The 20,862-nt window shown below is 45.4% G+C and overlaps 1 protein-coding gene and 1 long non-coding RNA gene across 2 annotated transcripts; one reads left to right on the plus strand and one right to left on the minus strand.

Moving 5' to 3' along the window:
- Positions 1-267: 267 nt before the first annotated feature.
- LOC134480919 (uncharacterized) lies at positions 268-11,409 on the minus strand. Its single transcript, XR_010055926.1, has 2 exons — positions 11,351-11,409; positions 268-382 (listed from the first exon to the last, which is right to left on the minus strand). It is a non-coding gene; the product is annotated as an uncharacterized LOC134480919 (long non-coding RNA).
- A 4,702-nt stretch (positions 11,410-16,111) lies between these two features.
- Positions 16,112-18,315, plus strand: Tex19.1 (testis expressed 19.1). The gene is made up of 3 exons (NM_001017482.1): positions 16,112-16,167; positions 16,518-16,591; positions 16,719-18,315. The coding sequence occupies exon 3, from the start codon at positions 16,808-16,810 to the stop codon at positions 17,876-17,878; it is 1,071 nt and encodes a 356-aa protein (NP_001017482.1). The 5' UTR covers positions 16,112-16,167; positions 16,518-16,591; positions 16,719-16,807; the 3' UTR covers positions 17,879-18,315.
- The last annotated feature ends 2,547 nt before the right edge of the window (positions 18,316-20,862 follow it).

Below are 20,862 nucleotides of genomic sequence, written 5' to 3' on the forward strand. Positions count from 1 at the left end.
TCATTAAAAGACACAAGGTTAACAGTGAAAGTTTGAAGATTTTCTATCACTTGGCAACAAGGCAAGGAAATTATAAGGAAGTGTTCTACCTGTTCTTTGTTTAACCAAACTCCATTACCTGCAGGAAGTAACTCAAAAGGTACCCAAAGAAATGAAATTTGGCAAATGGATGTGTTTCATTTTGCAGGATTTGGAAAATTAAAATGTGTATACCATACCATAGACATATATTCAGGATTTCAATAGGCAACTGCTTTAAGTCCTGAAAAGGCTGGTTTGTTAATTACACATTTATTAAAAGTTACGGCAAGGGGTTGGGGATTTAGCTCAGTGGTAGAGTGCTTGCCTAACAAGCGCAAGGCCTTGGGTTCGGTCCCCAGCTCTGAAAAAAAGAAAAGAAAAAAAAAAAGTTACGGCAATTATGGGAATATCTGCACAAATTCAGACTGACAGTGCCCCAGCATACACCTCTAGTAAAATGAAGCAATTTTTGCCTATTATAATATAAAGCCTATTACAGGTTTACACACAGTCCTACAGGACTGTCAGTTGTAGAGAGATCTAATCATACTTTAGTAGAGATGCTAAACAGAAAGAAGTAACAAAGACCCCAGAGGGAGATTACCTGGTGCTGTATTAACTTTAAATTTTTGAATGTTAATGAACAAAAACCAACAGTTAGCTGTTGAGAGACATTAGATTATGAGGGAAAAATCCTGCTTAACCAAATCAACCTGTTTATACCAATCATGTCTTAACTTCAAAATGGAGGAAAATGTGTTATACTGGGGGAGAGGATTTATATTTGTTTCCATGGGGAAAAAAAAACCTGTGGATTCCTTCCAAATTGACAAAAATCAGATTTGAGGGAGGAGACCCCCCCTGAAGATCTTGGTTGCAAACAGAAAGAAAGAAGTCACAAAGACCAACAAAATGGGTAACTTGTATTGATGATTCCTCTCTCCTTGGGTACAGCTCTGGGACTGGCTGAGACATGAACAATGTCTCTAGCTAAAACTTCAGCTATGCACAGCCAATGAATCTTACTGCTACAAAATCCTCTGGACTTAGGCCATCCTTTCAAAAGGCACAGATAAAAATTTATATTACAGTTTGGTCATACAATCCAAACTAACTTAGAAAGAAAGAAAGATGCACTACCTGCTTGAACAGACAGCAGAGAATCATCTTTAAATGATTTGTGCACACTGCACATTCCATATATGTATCAATGCAGAAATGTATATCACTTGTGAAAGTTTATATATTTACAGACACCAATAAATTCAAAACAGCCCTGACAAGACTCACTGAAATAGAGGCTGAGAAGCTGAGACATATTTATTCCAACATCCTGCTTGATCCTACCTCAGACTGGCTCAATGTTGTTTCCTCAAAAATCTGTATCTGGGACAATGTCTAGCCAGGTAGCTAAATCATCCAGCATCTCAGGACTGTTCCAGCCAGGACTTCATTTAAATGAAGCTAGCTTAAATGTTACAGCTACTTTCTTAAGACTAACCAACATTCCAATTTTCTCAGGGCTCCTCAAAAAGGAAAACAATGTAGCCAGACAGATGAAGCAATTTTAAGAAAACAACATCCCATTCCCAAGAGGTGGAGTGAGTGGTTTCTGGTCATTGGATGGATGTTTGTTGTCCTTTCCGGGGGCGTGGTTACAAGTTGTTATGGTCTTGGACAGGGAGGAAACAAAACAAGGGAGGTTAGATTCAGTGATTTCTTTGCCAAGGACCAGCCTAGGCTTGGAGAAGGCTTCTGAGAGGATTGTTTGAGAGTGTGAAACAAAGGACAAAGTCAAATCGTGGGTCCAAGCTGATGGTCTATGTTATGCTCAAAACAGCTTTCCAGATTGTTCTATGTTCCGCTTTCTTTGGAAATCCCCAGATAGCTCTCTCTCTGTTCTGCCCAAGAGAGTTCTCCAAGCAAGTCTCTTTTGCTATTCTAGAGACTGCCATACCTGGGGATCCATCCCACATACACTCACCAAACCCAGACACTATTGCAGATGCCAAGAAGTACGTGCTGACAGGAGCCTGATATAGGTATCTCCTGAGAGACTGCCAGAACCTGACAAATACAGAGGCAGATGCTCACAGCCAACCATTGAACTGAGCATAGAGACCCCAACTGAGGAGTTAGAGAAAGGACTGAAGGAGCTGAAGGGGTTTGCAACCCTATAGAAAAACAACAATATCAACCAACCTGGGGTTGGGGATTTGGCTCAGTGGTAGAGCGCTTGCCTAGCAAGCGCAAGGCCCTGGGTTCAGTCCCCAGCTCCGAAAAAAAGAATAAAAAAAAAAATATCAACCAACCAGACACCCCAGAGCTCACAGGGACTAAACCACCAACCCAAAAGTACACATGGAGCAACCCATGGCTCCAGCTGCATATGTAGCAGAGGATGGCTTTGTTGGGCATCAGTGGGAGGAGAGGCCCTTGGTTCTGTGAGGGCTCCATGCCCAGCGTAGGGAAATGCCAGGGCAGAGAGGTGGAAGGGAGTAGGGGGGCACCCTCATAGAAGCAGGGGGAGGGAGGATGGGATAGGAGGATTTCCAGAGGAGAAATCAGGAAAGGGGGTACCATTTGAAATGTAAATAAAGAAAATATCCAATAAAAAAATGTTAAAAAAAATTATCTGGCTAGATCATTCTCTTGCAGATTATAAACCCAGACTTTTATTTTGCATATCAACCCAGTCATTTACTCCAGGCTCCCTTTTGATTCCTACGAATCAGCATCCCATGACCCCAGCCCTTTGATTCTCTGGAGACAGCAAGCACACTTTTTTTTTTAACATTGCAAAAATAATTCAGAGATCTGCCTGCCTCTGTTAAGCACAGACTATAAACTAACTGGGTAGAACCCAGTCCTGAAATTACCATTTCTACCATGCCTGGGCCTAACCTTGCTATGTCCCAGGCTGACCCTGCACTCAGGAATCTGCCTGCCCTTGTATCTGCCTGCCTTTGTATCTTTCTAACAAACTGGCTCACTAATGCAGCTGCCCCTACTACTCCAGGTCTGTGAACCCCTCATACAATTCAGACTGCAACCCTATATTTTTCATAGTAGAGAAATCATATATTTTTTAAATTCATTTTAGAGTTCTTTTCCACAGCCTTAAGGATTGTCCTGAAGGTCTGAGCGTTTACCATTTTACTGAGACATTAGCCACAACTTTGCCTCCCAGACGCAAGCTATCTCTGATCATCTGAAGTCATTAACATTAACAGGGAGGACGTTCCTTGAAGGAAGAATATATATATATATGTTTATTATTATTATTATTATTATTATTATTATTATTATTATTATTATTATTATTATTCAAACAGGCCTTACAGTACCACAGCAGCCACAGACATTTTTTGAGGCCCATGCCTGCTGGCCCTGTTCCAGAGGTGAGAACCATATCTTTTTACCTCTACCAAGGCCATGTCGGACCCAGTATTTTTTCTCTTTTTCTTTCCTCTATTCTTCTTTCTCTCCTGTCTAGTGTTAGAGTGAAAAGAGGGGAGTAGGGATGAAAAGAAAAAGGGGGGAATAGGAGTAATAGGAATAAAGGATAGATTATTGAATCTACTCTTAAACTATAGAGCTAAAGATCTTTCTTTGGTATAGATCTGTATATATTGATACAGATTAATGTTATATCTTGATACAACATACTATGTATATATGTTTCAACTCTTATGTAAGGTATTGTACCTATGCAATTCTTTTTTTTTTCCTCGGGGCCTTGCGCTTGCTAGGCAAGCGCTCTACCACTGAGCTAAATCCTCAACCCCTACCTATGCAATTCTTAAAAACACAATGTTAAATTCTAGTCCTTTTGAAATATGCTATTACAAACTGTTTAGGATAATTTAAAATTTTAAGTTATTAGTGAATCAACCAAACTTATGATTATGATAGATACTAATTAATTACAGAAAGATGCTTTCTAGATTGAATACACTGAAATAGGAACAAGTAATTTGGGTATATACTATAGATAGACGGACGGTCTTCAAAAACCTCAGAGATCTACAGAAAGGGGTATTTAAAGATGCTTTATTAATAAAATATCTTTTTTGGCAATGAGACATGTCATCTCCTGGCAGCACCCCCATTTTACTTCGAGGAAGATGATTAGCATCGAAGAACCTCCTTATGGAGTTTGCTTCAAAAGTGGCAAGCTAGCCACTGGGCAAGAAACTGCCCTTGCTTCAAAACTGCTGACAGTGTGCTGTCCAAAGTTGACAAATGAAACACAAGGAAGTCAACGGCCATGATGTGCCAAGACAGGGTAAACAGTCCTTCATAATTCCCGCCTCACAGGAAAAGTCTGTCAGATATTCTGGGCCAGAAGCCTGAAGATGGATGTTCCAACGACTTGGGAAATTTTGGAGTGACTGTCGAGATAGGCAGTTTCTCTTCACAGTCCTGTAGTCCTGGATGTAACAGTTTCTATTTTTTATTTCTAGCTGGGTGTTCCTGATAAAATTCTTTGATCTAGGACATAGGAGAATGGAATGGGATGCCCTCTGACCTCGGGCCCGCAGCTAAGCACCAAGTGTGTTCTTTCTCCCCCTTCTCCCAGCAACTCTCTGATTTTGGTGATCAAAGCAGGGTGGGGTGGGGGATTGGGGGGTGGGGGGGAATGTGGAGGGGTGAGTTCACATCCCCATTCCTTGGATTACTTTTAAGTCAAAAGCAATAAAAATGGAGTAAAATGTACAGTTGTAGTTTATAAACGCAACACCCAGCAGCCACACCAGTCTGCCTGTGGCCACCTCACCGCTCTCAAAGCTGATCTCTTTCATAAACAGCCTTGTCAAATGCTACGAAAAGACCTGCCAGGACTTTGGACAAGGCTGCAGTGAGCCCACAGATCAAGTAGGCAATGAGTGTGCCTTACCAACAGCTTGCCTTCCCAAAGGTGGAAGAACACCCTTCTATTGATGTAGGACCCTTCTGTTGTCTTAACAGTTCCCACAAAGGTCTTAAACATCTTTTTTCTATTTATTCCTCAGGACTTGGTATTTTCTGATATAATTGTGTCCGTTTGTTCTGAAGATTGAAACTATGGCTTTGTTCCTGCTAGGCAAGTTCCCCGGTGCTGAGGAACAACCTCCGCTCATGTTTTACTTTGTATTTTGAGACAAGAGTCTCATTTTGGTGCCCAGGCTGGCTTTAAACCCACACAGACCTTAAACTTAAAAAGAAAAAAAGGTTTATTTTTATCTATATGAGTAGACTGTAGCTGTCTTCAGACACACCAGAAGAGGGCACCAGATCCCATCACAGATGGTTGTGAGCCACCATGTGGTTGCTGGGAATTGAACTCAGGACCTCTGGAAGAGCAGTTGTGGAACCAAAGGAAAATTCCACAAGCTACACCCCTCCCCTAAGAAAAATTCCTCTGCCGGGAAATTCCACCAGTTATACCTCACCCACCCATTTGTGGTTTTATGACCTAGTTACACACTGTCCTCGTGGTCCTATGACCAGCAGGTTAGTCTCATGGCCAGCAGGATGGACAGGGACTTTCCACCTCCCAAAACCACAGCATTGCTCCAGGCACCAAGGACAATGTGACCATGACGTGGACCAGTGAAGTTAAAGGGCAAATGTTTCCAACCAATCCTTGTGTGCCTCAATGTACCCATCCCCATTCCTGTGGCTTTTGTCGTTTTTGTACTTAAAAGTAGCCTGTCTCTGTAGGACAGGGTTCTTCTCCTTCTTCTCTTGCTTGAAGGCTGAGGAACCCCAGCGCGCTGGAATAAACTTCTTGCTGATTGCATCGAATCTTGGCTCTGGTGGTCTTTGGGGACAAGCATATCTTTGGTGGTGGTTCTTTGGGTCCAACACAGTCAGTGCTTTTAGCCACTGAGCCATCTCTCTAGCCCCGACCTTGAATTTTTTTTAAAAAATCTTTTGGGCTCAGCTGAGCATACAGCTGTGACTTACCACACCTAGCTTGCTTGGTACTTTGTTTGTTTGTTTTTTTAAAGATCTGTTTATTTTTATATGAGTACACTGTAGTTGTTTTCAGACACATCAGAAGAGGGCCTCAGGTCTCATTACAGATGGTTGTGAGACACCATGTGGTTGCTGGGATTTGAACTCAGGACCTCTGGAAGAGCAGTCAGTGCTCTTAACCGCTGAGCTATCTCTCCAGCCCCCGACCTTGAATTTTTAATGACTTATTTTTATTATTTTTACTCTATGTCTATGCGTCTGTGTAAGAATATGCCACATTTGCGCAGGTGTTTGCAGAGGCCAGAGGAAGAGTGAGATGCTCTGGAACTGGAGTAACGGGGAAGTTGTAATGTGTGTGCGGGGAGTCAAACTTGGGTCCTCTGGAAGAGAAGCAAGCACTCTTAACCGTGGAGCCAGCCATCTTTCAAGCCTGGCCTTGAAAGTATGACCTGACTCCCAGCCTTCTGATTAGCCTGGATCACAGGCTTTGGCCACCCGGCTTGGCTTTTAAAATTACTTACTTAATGTAAGGCTATCACTATGCAGTCAAACCTGGCATTTGACCTCTGGTTTTAAGCACATACTGCCCACGGTCATGTCTTAGAACACAGCTTGCTATTTATTTTTGGTGCTTAGAAATGCAGTGATCATTGTTTGAGCTCAGTAAGTTGTAAGCATTCATCAACGACTGAGTACGACCCCTCCTGGATTTTCTATGCACAACTAATTTCTTCTGTGTAGCTTCTCCTCTACACTTGCATTTCTTTTTATTCTCTGGCCAGGTGGACCGACCAGGACCCTGCTGCGATACTGGCCAGCATAGACAATCAACACCTACTTCCTCGCTATCTGCACTGTCCTCCATAGAATGAAGTTTCTCCTTAGCTTTACTGTCCCACGCTCTGTGTGGAAGGGTGGTCTTGTGGGAAAACTCTCTAGTTAAAGTTGAAGTCCACCCGGACCATGGCCTCCGAACTCTGCACAAAATGGGAGACTCCCTTGTGAGCAGGCTTTCTCTTTCTCTAACCTTGTCAGGGAGATTCTATGCTTCCACACTCACCTTTCCCTGAGGAAAGTCATGTAGCATTAAAAACCTGGAATTTTCCATGCTAGGGAGGTGTCTAGATAGGCTCTGGGTGTTCAACCAATTAGATTCCCTTCCTGGACATTCCTTTCTGAAAAAGGTACTTAATCTCTGGTTTGCCATGAGTAAGGTGTATGCACTTACATTCACCACTAGATAAAGCAATTTCAACCAGCAATGACGTCTCTTCATCAAGGATTGCTGCAGGGGTAAGGCCTGTGGCTTGAAGAGCGAGAAGACCTTCTCCTTTCCAGCCCCTCAGAACTCTCGGACTCACTCGGAACCAAAGCGATTCTGCCCTCATCCTGGGTTCTGCCTTTCCTTTGGAGCAGGAGGCAAGGGGACCAGGGACCCCTGTTCCCAATTCCCTAGAGGTACTCAGCAGCGCTGGGGTACACAAGAGACTGGGATACAGCAATAGTCGCAGACTCCTGTTTTCCACTTGGGAAAAACACGGACTGAGGATCCCCATAATGGACTGCCGGAGTCCCAGGCACCTTGGCAAGACAGATGCATTTTCTGTGGCTAATGAGGAGTTCTAGGTAGTGAGAGAGGTACCCCCCAACACCTTCTTACCACCAGTACCTTATCCCGGCCCCCCACCGCGCTCTCCACCCCTCCCCCAAGTTTTACAGCAGACTTGGCTCAACAGGCTGCTGGCTTATCAGCAATGAAGTTGTGGGGAAAGCTTTAAGGTAACCACCTAGCTTAGAGGATCCAGCACAGAGCAAGGCTGAGTCTAAGATGTCTCCATAACCCTGGGCCTGGGCTTGGGAGCTGAGACCTCTGCTCAGCCCCAGACACAGAGGTTGGATCATCATGGGCAAAGAGATCAAAGGCAGAGGCTTCCCCTGGAGGTACCGGGCATCATCTTACTGTCCAGCAAAAGGGCTGCTGCTCTCAGCTCTCGACAGTCATCCATTCCACACCCTCCCTGGCTGAGAATGCCTCCAAGATCTGATGACATTTCCAGGAGCTGAGTATCAAGTGCTTAAGTTTGGCAAAGGCCAAGAGCCTCTGCTTGTCCCATCTCTTCTGAAGGGTACACTTCTCCAGTTGTGTAAGCCACATCTGCTCTATGCCTCTGACTTCCCAAAGATGAGCATGCAGGAGGGTATTTCATGCAGAAGTTAACATTATGCAGGGCCACACACACCAGAAACTTCTTGTTTACTGGTACGGCTTGAAGTTTCACAGGAGGAGCTCTGCTTCCCCATCTTGACTGAAAACAAAACAACAAAAACAAACAAAAAACTGTTCTGGTTCCTACTATCCGCAGCATCCTGCCAGCTACATTTTGCTTATTTATGTTGTTTGGTTCACTTAGACTTAATTAGATTTTTCTGGTGGGGCAGGGTCCTACTTTTTCTTCTAAGTACATCAGACTGTGCTTTACTGAACAACCCACCTTTCCACACAGGTTCCTCTTGGGCTGGGAGATGGCAGCCAGAATCAGAGGTTGTTAATCCAAACCATTCTCCTGGTGTGGTCGAGCATTGGCCTTACCCCTGTGTACTGCCTCTGTGGTTTTTTCTTGGTGTGAGAGGTCAGACATTTATGCCTTACCTATCAGCTGCCATGAGTTTTCAGTATTGTTGTTACGGCTGGTTTCTTACGCTCTATTACCCGGTGATAAAAAAAAAATACTTCTAAGTACTGTATTCTGTTTATTTGCTTGTCTATGTGTTTTGCCACAGGGTCTCATATAGCACAAGCTGGTTTCAAACTTGCTAAGTGCTTAGGCTAGCTAGAAACTTTTAAATTTTCATTTATTTATTTATTATTTTTATGTATATGTATGCAACACAGAACCCTGAAAATTTGATCCTCCTGTCTCTACCTCCCAATTGCTGACTGTTTGATTTTAAGAAGCAGTCTTGCTAAAATTTCTTTTCCAACTGGGGTAGGGAACGCTCTCCCGTCAGCTTGTATCCTGCTCCTGTGGAAACTTGAGTCACTTAAAATGGAAGAAGAAACAGAGATGGTTTGGAGCCCAGCTGAGTGTAGAGAAAATATCTCTCATGTAAAATATCTCAGTAAACTAAAAAAAAAAAAATTGTAAAAATGAGACACCTAGGGCCCAATGAAGAGAAACATAGTCTCGCTGCAACAGACACAACCCAGCCATGTACCTTGCTGGGTTTTTGCACCAGGACTAACTATGTACAGGTTTCTGCACCTCACTCAATGGCTGTCAACTGCAAACACCAGGCAGCTAGCATTCAGGATAGTGACTTGCATAGCATCCTCTAGGTGAGAGGTAGGATAGTCATAGAGACCTACATTTCCCAGCCTGTTGCCGACAAATCTCTGCTTGCTCAAAAAGCCTGGATGCTGGCCTATGTTGCTGGACAGTGTCATGGCCCCCAGCTATCTGGGGTCAGCTAATCGGAGGCTTCTGGTGAATGCCTGAGTTCACTGAATGCCCTTCCTCGTTGGCTTTCCAGGCTCTGCTCTAATCCTAGTGGGCATCACGTTAAATTCTCCTCACCACTGCGGCTCTAAAGAGTTGGAAGGACATCTGTTCTCTGACGAGGTCACCCCTGGGGCTTTGCTATTCCTTGCAGGTGACTCTGCCAGCACCAACTGGGTTGCAACCTACATGTTAGGGACGGCTGTGGCCTGGTAGAACACTAGACACTTCCATGTTTAAAGCTATGTCCATGTCGTCTCCTAGTCATAGGAGCGCCTCTTCTCCAACTTCTAGCCCAGGGAATTGGAACGGAGCCCCAATAGCCTTTTCAGAGGAGCTGGACACTTAACTGGGTCCCTATATGTCCCACCCTTCCAACCCCCAACACTAGGCAGGAGAGGAAGGTTAGAGGGGAAGGAGGCATAGACTTATTTAGATTATTTCCTTGGGGCAAATCCAACCTTCCAATTTTTTCTTGTTGTCTCTTTGCTCACAATCACTTGACAAACTACAGCAGTAGCAACCAGGAGCTGCCCATAAACGTTGGTGACTGGGCCTTATCTAGGCCACCTGGTTCCAAGATCCTGGCTCAGAGCCTTGGTCCTCAGAACCTATCCTGGACGTAGGGCCCTAACTCAAAAGGACGAGGGAGCAAAGGAACGGGCAAGCCACCACGTAGGCGATTAGGCAACGATGGACAAATCGGCAATAAACATTTACAACATGTGAACCTTTGTTTAGATAACAGGCAACTTCTTTATATTCTTTACCAGTTAAGAGATAAGCCAGATACGTCTGGAAAAACAGGACAGGAGTTGGTTCCAGGGTCTGGGTAGATGAACTGAGTTTGACCCTGCCAGCAAGGTAGAGAAGCTGTCCTTGGGATGACTGGACTCAGACAGCTGTCTCCACACAATGTCTATATTAACTCTAACTAAGACAGCACTCAGTGGTGAAAATATGGATTGGATTAATTATAATCAAAGGAGGTTAAAATAAAGATATCAAAAAAAATTAGACCAGTTCTGTTTTTTGTCCTACTCTGTAGCCCTGGCTGGTTTGGGGCTGACTATGTAGATCAGGCTGGCCTTGATCTCACACAGATCTGCCTGCCCCATTGATCCTAAGATCAAAGGTATGTGTCACCCATGTCCTGCAATTTTAGATCTAACTAGAAGGTTAAAACAAATATGGAAATGAGACCACTAAAATACCTGTACTGGCTAGTTTTGTGTGTCAATTTGACACAAGCTGGAGTTATCACAAAAAAGGAGTCTCAAAAAAGCTGCCTCGATGAGACCCAGCTGCAAGGCATTTTCTCAACTAGTGGTCAAGGTGGGAGGACCCAACCCATTGTGGATGGTGCTGTCCCTGAACCGGTTGTCCTGGGTTCTATAAGAGAGCAAGCTGATCAAGCCAGGGGAAGGAAGCCAGTAAGAAACATCCCTCCATGGCCTCTGCATCAGCTCCTGCTTCCTGATCTGCTTGAGTTCCAGTCCTGACTTCCTTTGGTGATGAACTGCAATGTGGAAGTGTGAGCTGAATAACTTGCTTCTTGGTCATGATGTTTGTGCAGGAATAGAAACCCTGGCTAAGACAATACCCGTACATATATAATAAAATTAATAGTAAAACTAGTAAAGATCACAGTAGAGAGATGGCTCAGCAGTTTGGAACATATGTTGCTCTTCCAGAGAACCTGAGTTCTATTTCCAGCATCCACATAGTGGCTTATAACTGTCTGTAACTCCAATTCTAGGGGATCCTACACTCCCTCTGGTCTACCTTGTCACACGGCACTGATATACATACAGTCAGAACACCCTTACACATAAAACAAAATTTAGCCAGGCAGTGGTAGCACACACCTTCAATCCCAGCACTCAGGAGTCAGAAGCAGGTTATCTGAGTCTGAGGTCAACCTGGTCTACAGATGGAGTTCCAGAACAGACAGAGCTACACAGAGAAACCCCATTGTGGGATGACGTCATCACAAAGGGGAGGTAGGTACAGGATAGAACGAGGCCTGTCATTGGAGGAGAAGGAAGGATGGGCAGGAGAAAAGTTTGAAGGAAGAGGAGGAGGGAACAGAAGAGAGGAAACGGAGAAGCCTCGGAGAGAACATGGACGCTCTGTGGGGGTTGGGGATTTAGCTCAGTGGTAGAGCACTTGCCTAGGAAGCGCAAGGCCCTAGGTTCGGTCCCCAGCTCCGAAAAAAAGAACGAAAAAAAAAAAACTCTGTGTATTTACAGGTTGTTATGAATGTTCTTAAGGGATGGATGTGTATTGGGCTTTGTATGTTTAGGTGGGCAATTATATCTTATCAATGGAATCAAAGGTTATTGTGTTGTGTGTGCTTTCTTGTAGAGATTTAAGAGTAAGAGAGTGTGTGGCAGCTAGAGACACTGGGCTGCCACAGCATTGGGATGTGTATTTCTGGGAAGATATCTAGCAGATATCTTGGGGCACTGTGGTGCCTGATCTAGCAGGGTAAAAGACAGCATTTTACTTTTTATATTTTTACAACAACACCCTGTCTCAAAAAAAATTTAAATTAAAAAAAGATGGTCCATTTTGGGGCTGGAGAGATGGCTCAGTGGTTAAGAGCACTGACTGCTCTTCTAGAGGTCCTGAGTTCAAATCCCAGAAACCACGTGGTGGCTCACAACCATCTGTAATGGGATCTGATGCCCTCTTCTGGTGTGTCTGAAGACGGCTACAGTGCACACACGCCCTCCCCCCATATATCTTAAAACAACAACAACAACAAAAACAACCCAGGTTCATTTTCAGGCAGGGGGATGGCTCAGTGGTTAAAAACAGTTGCTGCTCTTACAGAGGACCCAAGTTTGATTCCCAGAACCCACATGGCAGCTCACAATTGCCTGTAATTCCAGGCCTCTGGCCTCCCAGGGTGCAACACTCATGCACATACCTGACACAAGCAATACGCCCACACATGTGCATGGGTGTACACACCACAATTAAAAATAACAAGTAAATTTAAAAAAAAAATTGTTTCCAAGAGTTGTCTGAGTCACCTTAAGTGCAGCTTTGGGTCCAGGAAACACAGGAGCTGCTGCCTGATCTACTCCTAAGGACTGCTACCCGAGCTCATCAAACTAGAAAGTAGAATAGAAGGCTACTGGGCTGGAGGGATGGCTCAGCACTCAAGGGCACTGGTCGGTCTTCCAGAGGCCCTGGGTTCAATCCCTAGCATCCCCATGGTGGCTCGCAGCTGTCTACAACTCTACAGGCATCCAGTGTTCTCTTCCAGCCTCCATAGGCACTGCGTGAGTGGAGTGCACAGACCCAGGTGCAGACAAAACACCCACATGGATAAAATCAAAACAAATCATTTTAAAAATTACAAAAATACTAGGTAAAAAGTATTAACAGCCACACTCGTCTAACAACCTGCAGATGTGCGAAGGCCACGCAGCAGAAAACACTCCAAATCGACATGACGGAAAATATAGGGACAAACCGACCTGTGGTTTTTATTGACAAAAAAAAAAAAAAAAAGTCAAATGTAAATCGCCTACATTTTAATCTCTGTGGAGGCACCTGCCTTTGCAAGGTCATAAAGTAAACTGCCTCAGTGTCACTACTCTGGGTCTTTCATGCTTTTCCATTCCCCACACCAGGAGCTAGAGGCTGGATCATAGAGAAGACCGGCTTTGACTCAAGCCTGGCCAGGTGTGTGGCTGACCCTCAAGGCACAAACAGCACAAAGGCAGGAGTAAGCTGTGGGACTGTAGAAAGGGGGTCCAGCACACCCCATTCCTACCAAGGGTACAGCTGAACACATATTCCTGATGGGAGCCTGTTGTGGGACAAATCTTTTCCTGGGGAGACACTACACACATATCTACACACATATCTATGCACCCCAGATGGGGAGCCTCTGACAGACAGAAATCACAATAGTCTCGCTTAGCCATGAGTTACTTACAGGAGTATGCCCAAGGGAGGGATCTATCCAATGCCTGCTGCTTTTGGAGTTTAAGCTGCTTATAGAAAACATTTAATAGGTCCCCAGCTCCGAAAAAAAGAAAAGGAAAAAAAAAAAAAAGAAAACATTTAATAACCAATACCATAACACTTACAGAAAGTTATTCACATAACAATTTTAATAGTGGCTAACAGTACGTAGTAATAGTATTGACCAATGTTTGGTAATGTTTAATTCTGCCCCAGTGCCCCTGGGAAGGCAGGCTCCTCTGATCTGTCTCACACCATCCAGCAGAGCTGTAAAAAAAAAAATAAATAAATAAAAAAAATATGCATCTCTGTCCTTTAAGCTGCCAAGGCTTGATATTTCGTTCTCACAACCAGGCAAACTAAGACAAGAAGCAAGTTAACACAAATATCTCAGAATGAGGGGTTGGGGGTTTAGTTTAACTGGTCGAGTGTTTGTCTAGTGTTCATGATACCCTGAGTTCATTCCAAGCACTAAATAACTGGGCATAGTGGTGTGTGTTTATAATACCAGGACTCAAGAGAGGGAGGCAAGGGAATCAGGAATTTAAGGTCTACGTAGGGTATCCAGCCTAGGAGATGTATGAGTTTATCTTTAAAAAGAAAACAGTCTAAGAATAAATAGAGTATAAAGAAAATTAACACTGTGAGCTATGAACTTAGGGTGCCAACACAGATGCTGGAGATCTATCTCTCCCTGAAGAACTGGGCAAGGTGTTAAACACTGTCAAACAAAAACAGACCATGAAAAAAACCTACTGTTGGCGTCAACGACAGACTTGCCAAGTCCTTCGCTGTAAGCTCTGCTTATGATGCTTGCAGGGTTGGAGGCAGAAGCCAAGAAAACTCACTTTAGATACAGAAGTTTTATTTCCCGACTGCTCAGGGAGGTGGCCAGTTTGGGATCTGGAGGGAGAGTCCCGGAAGGGAGATTGTCCGACATTTTTAAAGGATGGGAACACAAAGCGAGGGGAAAAGCTGGGGTGTCCTATAGTGTTATCCAATTGCATTTTGGCTTTATGGGTGAAAGAAGGAATACCTGTGGGAGGCTGGGTCATAACCAGGTCCTTAATGCATTCTCCTAGAAGTTAGTTCCAGAGCTCAGAGTGCTAAGCGGGCAAAGGGACTGTCCAGCTGCATGTAGTTAATTAGAATATAACAGGCCATCGGTTGTACATGTTTACAACTTAGGCACCATGGTTTAGATAACAGCAATTTCTATATCCTTTACCAGTTAACAGACAATTAAGAAAACACTCGGGGAAGTGGGATAGGCCTTCGTTCCTAGGTCTGGGAACTCGAACTTGTTTCATCCTGACAGCAAAAATGGAGAAGCTGTCCCTGAGACATCTGGACTCAGACAACTGTTTACAACAGAAGCTGCTCATCTATAGGGACACTAGAGCCTGGGACCTTGAATTTAGTTTCTCACTATGGTTAAACGGAGCCTGAAAATGAACTGGTAGGACTTAGAATAAGTTTCTTTTGCTTGCTTCCAACACTGTTCATTTTCCTGTAAATAAATGAATATGCTGGGGGGAGGGGGTAATTTCACTCCCTAATTTAATTGACAGCTATTGGACTCTGGCTGCTTTGAGCAAAGGGGCTGTCAGTCAAATAGCCAAGGCACCCTTATGACAGAATAAATATCTTTTAAAAAAAATCGACGAGAGGTGTCATGGCTGGTAGCCTCGCTCCCGAAGGTGCAGCTTTAGCAAGCACTGTTTTCAATGATTTGCAGAGGACCTTTTGTGATTCAAGTCTTAGTGAACTCTACATTACCCTGTAATGGTTTCTACAGAGGAGAAATACTTTACTTCCTCTGAGAGAAGGATGCCGAGGGCAGTCCAGAAGATCTGTAGAGAGAAGCTGCTTCACATGCCCTTGTGGTGACAGAGGCACATCGCTACACCCGTATCCAAAACCGCGGGCTGTCCACCTTCAATATCTTATGCATAGCTTTTTCTCCAAGTCCCAAACTCCTCTAATCTTCTTGTTTTTCTTTTTTTTAAGATTTGTTTATTTTATTTATATGGGTATTCTGTTGCTCTCTGGAGACACACGAGAAGAGGACATCAGATTCCATTACAGATGGTTGTGAGCTACCACGTAGTTGCTGGGAATTGAACTCAGAACCTCTGGAAGGGCAGTCAGTGCTCTTAACCGCTGAGCCATCTCTCCAATCCCTACAAAGAATTCTTTAAAGAGTCTGTTTAAGAACAAAAAGACCCAGAGAGCGGGGAACTGTGCTGAAAATGCAGTGGAGGACGGAGAGCAGTTTCCCAAGTTTGGAAAAACTTTTACTGAAGAGACAGGGAAGAAGGGATCGTCCTTTCCAAACAAGATGTGCTTGCTGCCGGCCCAGATTCGGCCTTCGAGTCCCTCGAAGGAACCGGGATCTGGGACATCGGGCACCACAAGAACAGCACACAGGAAGTAGAGGACGCTGGGGTGCGGGCAGGTCAGTGGCGCATGCGTGCTGTAGGGAGCGCTTGGCCGCATGTGGGCCTTGGGGGCTAGAGTGACTCAGCGCCTCTGCTTCCTGCATTTTGGGGGCCTCATGGGAGATATGTAAATGAGCTGGAGCATCATGGGTGTTGGCCCTTTATAAGTCCGCGTTGCTCAGTGCTGGGTTCAGAGCTCAGCGAGGAGATCCCAGGTGCGGAGGCCATTAGCGGGGCTTCCGGCAATCTCAGTCGGGGAGGTAAGGATGGGAAGGGGCTGAGGCGGGTGGCTGGGACTGGTTGGACATGGTGGGCCTGGGCCAGGTTGGGAGCGCGGTGGGCAGAGAGGAGGTCCTGGGTTAGGCTTCCCGGCCTCCCTTGGGTGGTAGCTGGGCCCAAGTGTGAGGTTGGGGCCTTGAACCCTGAGGAAACTTCTGGAGTTGTGGGTGTGGCAAAAGCACCCCACTCCCCGGCCTGTACAGAGTGAGCAGTGAACCCGGGGGGGGGGGGGGGGGGGCGGCGGGATCAGAGTCCCAACATCCCGCTCCTTAGTGGAACCAGCAACGAGCCCAGCAGGGGGAGCCAAACCTCATTTCCTTTGCCTTTGTAGCTCCCCAGACATTGGAGCAAGTGTGAAGCTGAAGAACTTTCTGGAAGCTCGGGCCTGTCTACTTCTCCAGAGAGGTATCCATTGAATTCACACCCAGTTCTCGTACCACTGCTCTGTGTCTTGTAGCCCCAAACTCCCTAGACCTACTGTACCCTGTTTTCTCCTGAGTCTCTCATTCTCAGCTTTTCCGCCTATTTCTAGAGTCTACGGTCCTGTTGACCTGACCTCCTGAGACCATCGAGCAAGTCTTCCTCTGCGTGTCCACTTGGCTGCAGACAGACTTCTTGGCCATGTGTCCCCCAGTCAGTGTTCGCCATGGGGCCAGGGGTATGTCCTGCCTCTATGGAGCCTGGCTGTACCAGCTTGTCCATGGAGAACAAATGAAAATGTGCTTTGCTTGCTTCAAGGCAGCTTTCCTGTTGAATAAATTCTACCTGGAGATGGGATACTGGGAACAGGAAGAACTTTCAGAGGAAGAGGAGGAAGAGGAAGTGTGGGATGCCGAGCCCATGGAACACTTGTCAGAGTCAGAGTCCTTGGAGTCAGATTCTAAGCAGGATGCAGGGTCTGAGCAGGATGCAGGGTCTGAGCCGAATACAAGGTCTGAGCAGGATGCATGGCAGGGTGTGGGGTCCCTTTATGTGCCTCAGAGTGTCTCTGAATATGGAGGGCCTGGGGCCCTGGTACCAACCCCTTCATGGACACAGTGGGTAGTATTCTCCATTTCTGTGCCCACTGAGCTTTTGCCTCAGGAAGCCGTACCCCTGGATCTGGGCCCTGAGGATGTTGAGTGGACCCAGGCCCTTCCCTGGAGATTAGATGTCCTTTTCCCCTGTTCGCACCGGCTCATCCCTCCTCTGTCTTGGTGGGATATTTTAGATGTGATGCCATCTCTTGGGCAACCTGTATTGTTGGAGTTGAGATCCCTCTGGCCTTTGGACCAGTCAGTAGCACAAACCTGGTTGCAAGACCAGAAGTTTGTCCTCTTGTTGGATAGCATACACTTTATGTGCCACCTGCTGTCAATGCATGTCTGCTGGGCTGTAAGGACCCAGGTCCAGCACTGGCAGGTGTTGCTGAACCCTGGTGAGATGTGGGTGGCCCATTTGAAGAGAGTATTATTTAGACCGCGTGGCCTGTACCCCTGGAGCCTGAGCATCCTGAAGAGTTCGGATTTGGGAATGGAGTTAGTCCCTGCTGCTTTCTACCTGCGGAAGAAAGGCTTCTGGGTAGGCTCCTTCTTGCCCTGGAACAGTAGCATACCAGAGACCTGGAGCTGGGATCCAGGGGAGAGGCTGTTTATCACAGATGCTACTATTTGTGCTACTAACTACCACTTTGCTCGATCCTTCTTCCCTTGATTTCCCCCCCTCTCCTGATCCTTACATAACTGAGACACCAAAGCTCAGGCATCCCCCAGGGCCCCAGGGACTGAAGAGCAAGAGTTGCCTGTTTTGAGCATCAGGGGAATAGTTCATCAAGGGTTTTGAGGGTAGCATCTTGAACAGCCTGGGAGTTTATGAACCTGGGAGGGAAATCTGGCATGTTCACATTAGCACTCAGTGTTTGGGAGGTGAGGCCTTGCTGAATTTTTAGGTGGAGTGTTGTGTAGTGGGTGTTGTGGGGGTCCCAGTCACAGATCTTGAATATGTATGGACTCTGAGTCACTAGTTGACCTGGCATGTTATATGCTTACTGTCTTAGGGGTCAAGATACCTAATTTTAGTGTTAACTGTTTAGAGTGTTCATGGTCTTTGACCTTACTCGTGCTCTTTTTGAATAAAGTTGATGTTTTAAATTTTATTGTTTTATATGTATGGTTTTGCCTCTATGATACTGTTTTCATACCTGATACATGCACCAGCCAGTCGTGGGCACCAGACTTCGTAAAGCCAAAGTTACTGACAGTTTTGAACCACCGTGTGGGAGCTGGAAATGGAGGGAGCGTGGGTCCTGTAGAAGAGTAACCAGTGCTTTTAACTGCTGAGCCATCTTTGTAGCCTCAGTTTTCAGGGTTTATTGGAAGCCCTGTGCAGTTTTCCTAAGTGGGTCTTGGTGGAGTAACCTCCTCCCCAACTTCTGGACTCAAGGGCTTGTGGGCCTACAATCCCAGAGTTGGGGACATGGCACAGGGGGGTTTGCTCTTTCCGAGTCACCTGGGGAGTTTGGAGTATCTCCTGTGACAGTCTTCATAACCATCAAGTGTGTGCACAAGGGTTTAAAATAAGGAGAGCCCTGTGTTGAAGTTGTATGTCATCTAGTTGACACAGGTATGTGCCCTAGACGTTGGAAGGGACCTGTGGACCAATCCAGATGTCAGGTCTACTAGTATGAGACAGAGTCACGCCTCAGCACCTGCACAGGTGGAAGGAAACGGAACAGGGTAAGGTACCCATGTGCCTCACCAGTGGACACTGAGTGGCCCATCTAGAAACATCTGCAGTTCTGTGGGTTACCCCTGGATGGGATCACCTGGTGATTTAAGTTGTTCAGTTGATAAAGACATGGGTCCCAATCCTTGCTGGTCAGTTAACCACATGATAGGATCTGATTATAGGTTTTCTTTGTTTTGTTTTTGAAATAAGGTCTTACTATATAGTCCATGCTAACCTCCTGTACCAGGCTATGGAATACAGGAATTACAGGTATTTGTCATACCCTCACCTTAGGCATTGATTTCTTTTTTAAAGATTTATTTATTTACTATGTATACAGTGTTTTGTCTACATTATGCATGCACACCTGAAGAGGCCACCAGATGTCCTTATAGATGGTTATGAGCCCCATGTGGTCGCTGGGAATCAAACTCAGGACCTCTGGAAGGGCAGCCAGTGCTCTTAACCTCTGAGCTGTATCTCCAGACGCAAGCATTGCTCTCTTACCTGACTTTGAGTGTCATTTTTTTTCATGTCTTCCAGAAGTGTCTTAATCCTTAAGTCACTTAGGGGTTCTGATGCTCATTCCTAGAGAGATGGCACCACACTGTTGTGTAAAGAACACAGTAAGGAGGCAGCCTTGGTGTTCTGTCTCCTTCATCGGCCTGGAGCCTGTGGTTCAATGGATAAGCTAACTTTCCTCCCCGACAAAGTGGGCTTGTCCCTTCTGTAGTCCCTCCTCTTTCCTTCCTGATTAAGCAGTCGATCTCAGCAAATCTTTGTTGTTGTTTTGTCTTATAATTCAACTTTACTTTTATTACTGTTTGTGTTTGAGAGTGTGGATGCACGAGTGCCATTGAGCACAGGTGGAAGTCAGAATTCAACAATCAGGAGTCAACTCTCTTCTGGGCACTTGGGTCATGAGCAAGGGACTTTTATCTATCAAGCTATCTCACTGGTTCTTAAACCCTTTTTGTACAGGCTTTTTTTTATTTGGAGGGGAGGTTGAGATAGGGTTTCTCTGGTAACAACCTTGGCTGTCCTGGAACTCACTCTGTAGATGACTCTGGCCTTAAACTCAGAGAAATCTACCTGCCTCTGCCTCTCCAGTGCTGGGATTAAAGGTGTAAAACACCAGGGCCTGGCTTGTGCAGACTTGTTAAAATAAAAAGTGTGTGTGGAGGTGGAGTTGGTTGTTTTGTTTACCTGATGTATTTGTCTTTGACTATGTATGCACAAACCCCAGAACAAGGTACCAGGTATCCTCTAGCACTCCCTGCCTGTCCCAGAGGCAGGGTCTCTCATACCTGATCTTTTTCTCAATTAGGCTGAAAGCCAACACCCAGGCATCTGCCTGTATTCACCTATCTCCCTCAGAGCTGGGGTTGCTGGCATGAATTGCAACACATGCTTTTTTGCATGGGTGCTAGGATCAAAACCGGTGCTTATGATTACACAGTAAGCTGAGCCATCTCTCCAGCAGCCTTCAGGCATTTAAAAAAAATTAGTTACATTTACTTATTGTGGGGGTTTGTGGAGGTATGGGTGTGAATATGACATTCCCACAAAATTATTTGATGTGGAAAATTCAATGGCACTTAACGTGTAGGGTTATTCTGTCCTTCCGCCACGTGGGAAGCAAATCTTAATCCACTGAACCATTTCACTGTCTCTTCCACACATCACGTTTAGAACCTCACCATAGTGTGATATTCTGGGGGTGGGGGTGGGGGTGGGGGAGTGTCAGAGGCCATCCAGGAGATCACCAATTCTGTTCAGTGGGCTTGTACTGGCTCCTCAGTCCTTCTCATCTAAAAATAAAGAAAAGAAAAACATCTGACCCAGAATAAACTCCAGAAGAGTTAGGCACAGGTACAGCGTTACTCACAATAGTAAAACTTAGAAGATAAATGCCCAACAAGCCGTGAGCAGGTAAACTGTGCAGAATCCACGCACAGAAATATTAGTGA

This window comes from Rattus norvegicus, chromosome 10 (assembly GCF_036323735.1).
Source record: "Rattus norvegicus strain BN/NHsdMcwi chromosome 10, GRCr8, whole genome shotgun sequence".
Classification (NCBI taxonomy): Eukaryota; Metazoa; Chordata; class Mammalia; order Rodentia; family Muridae; genus Rattus; species Rattus norvegicus.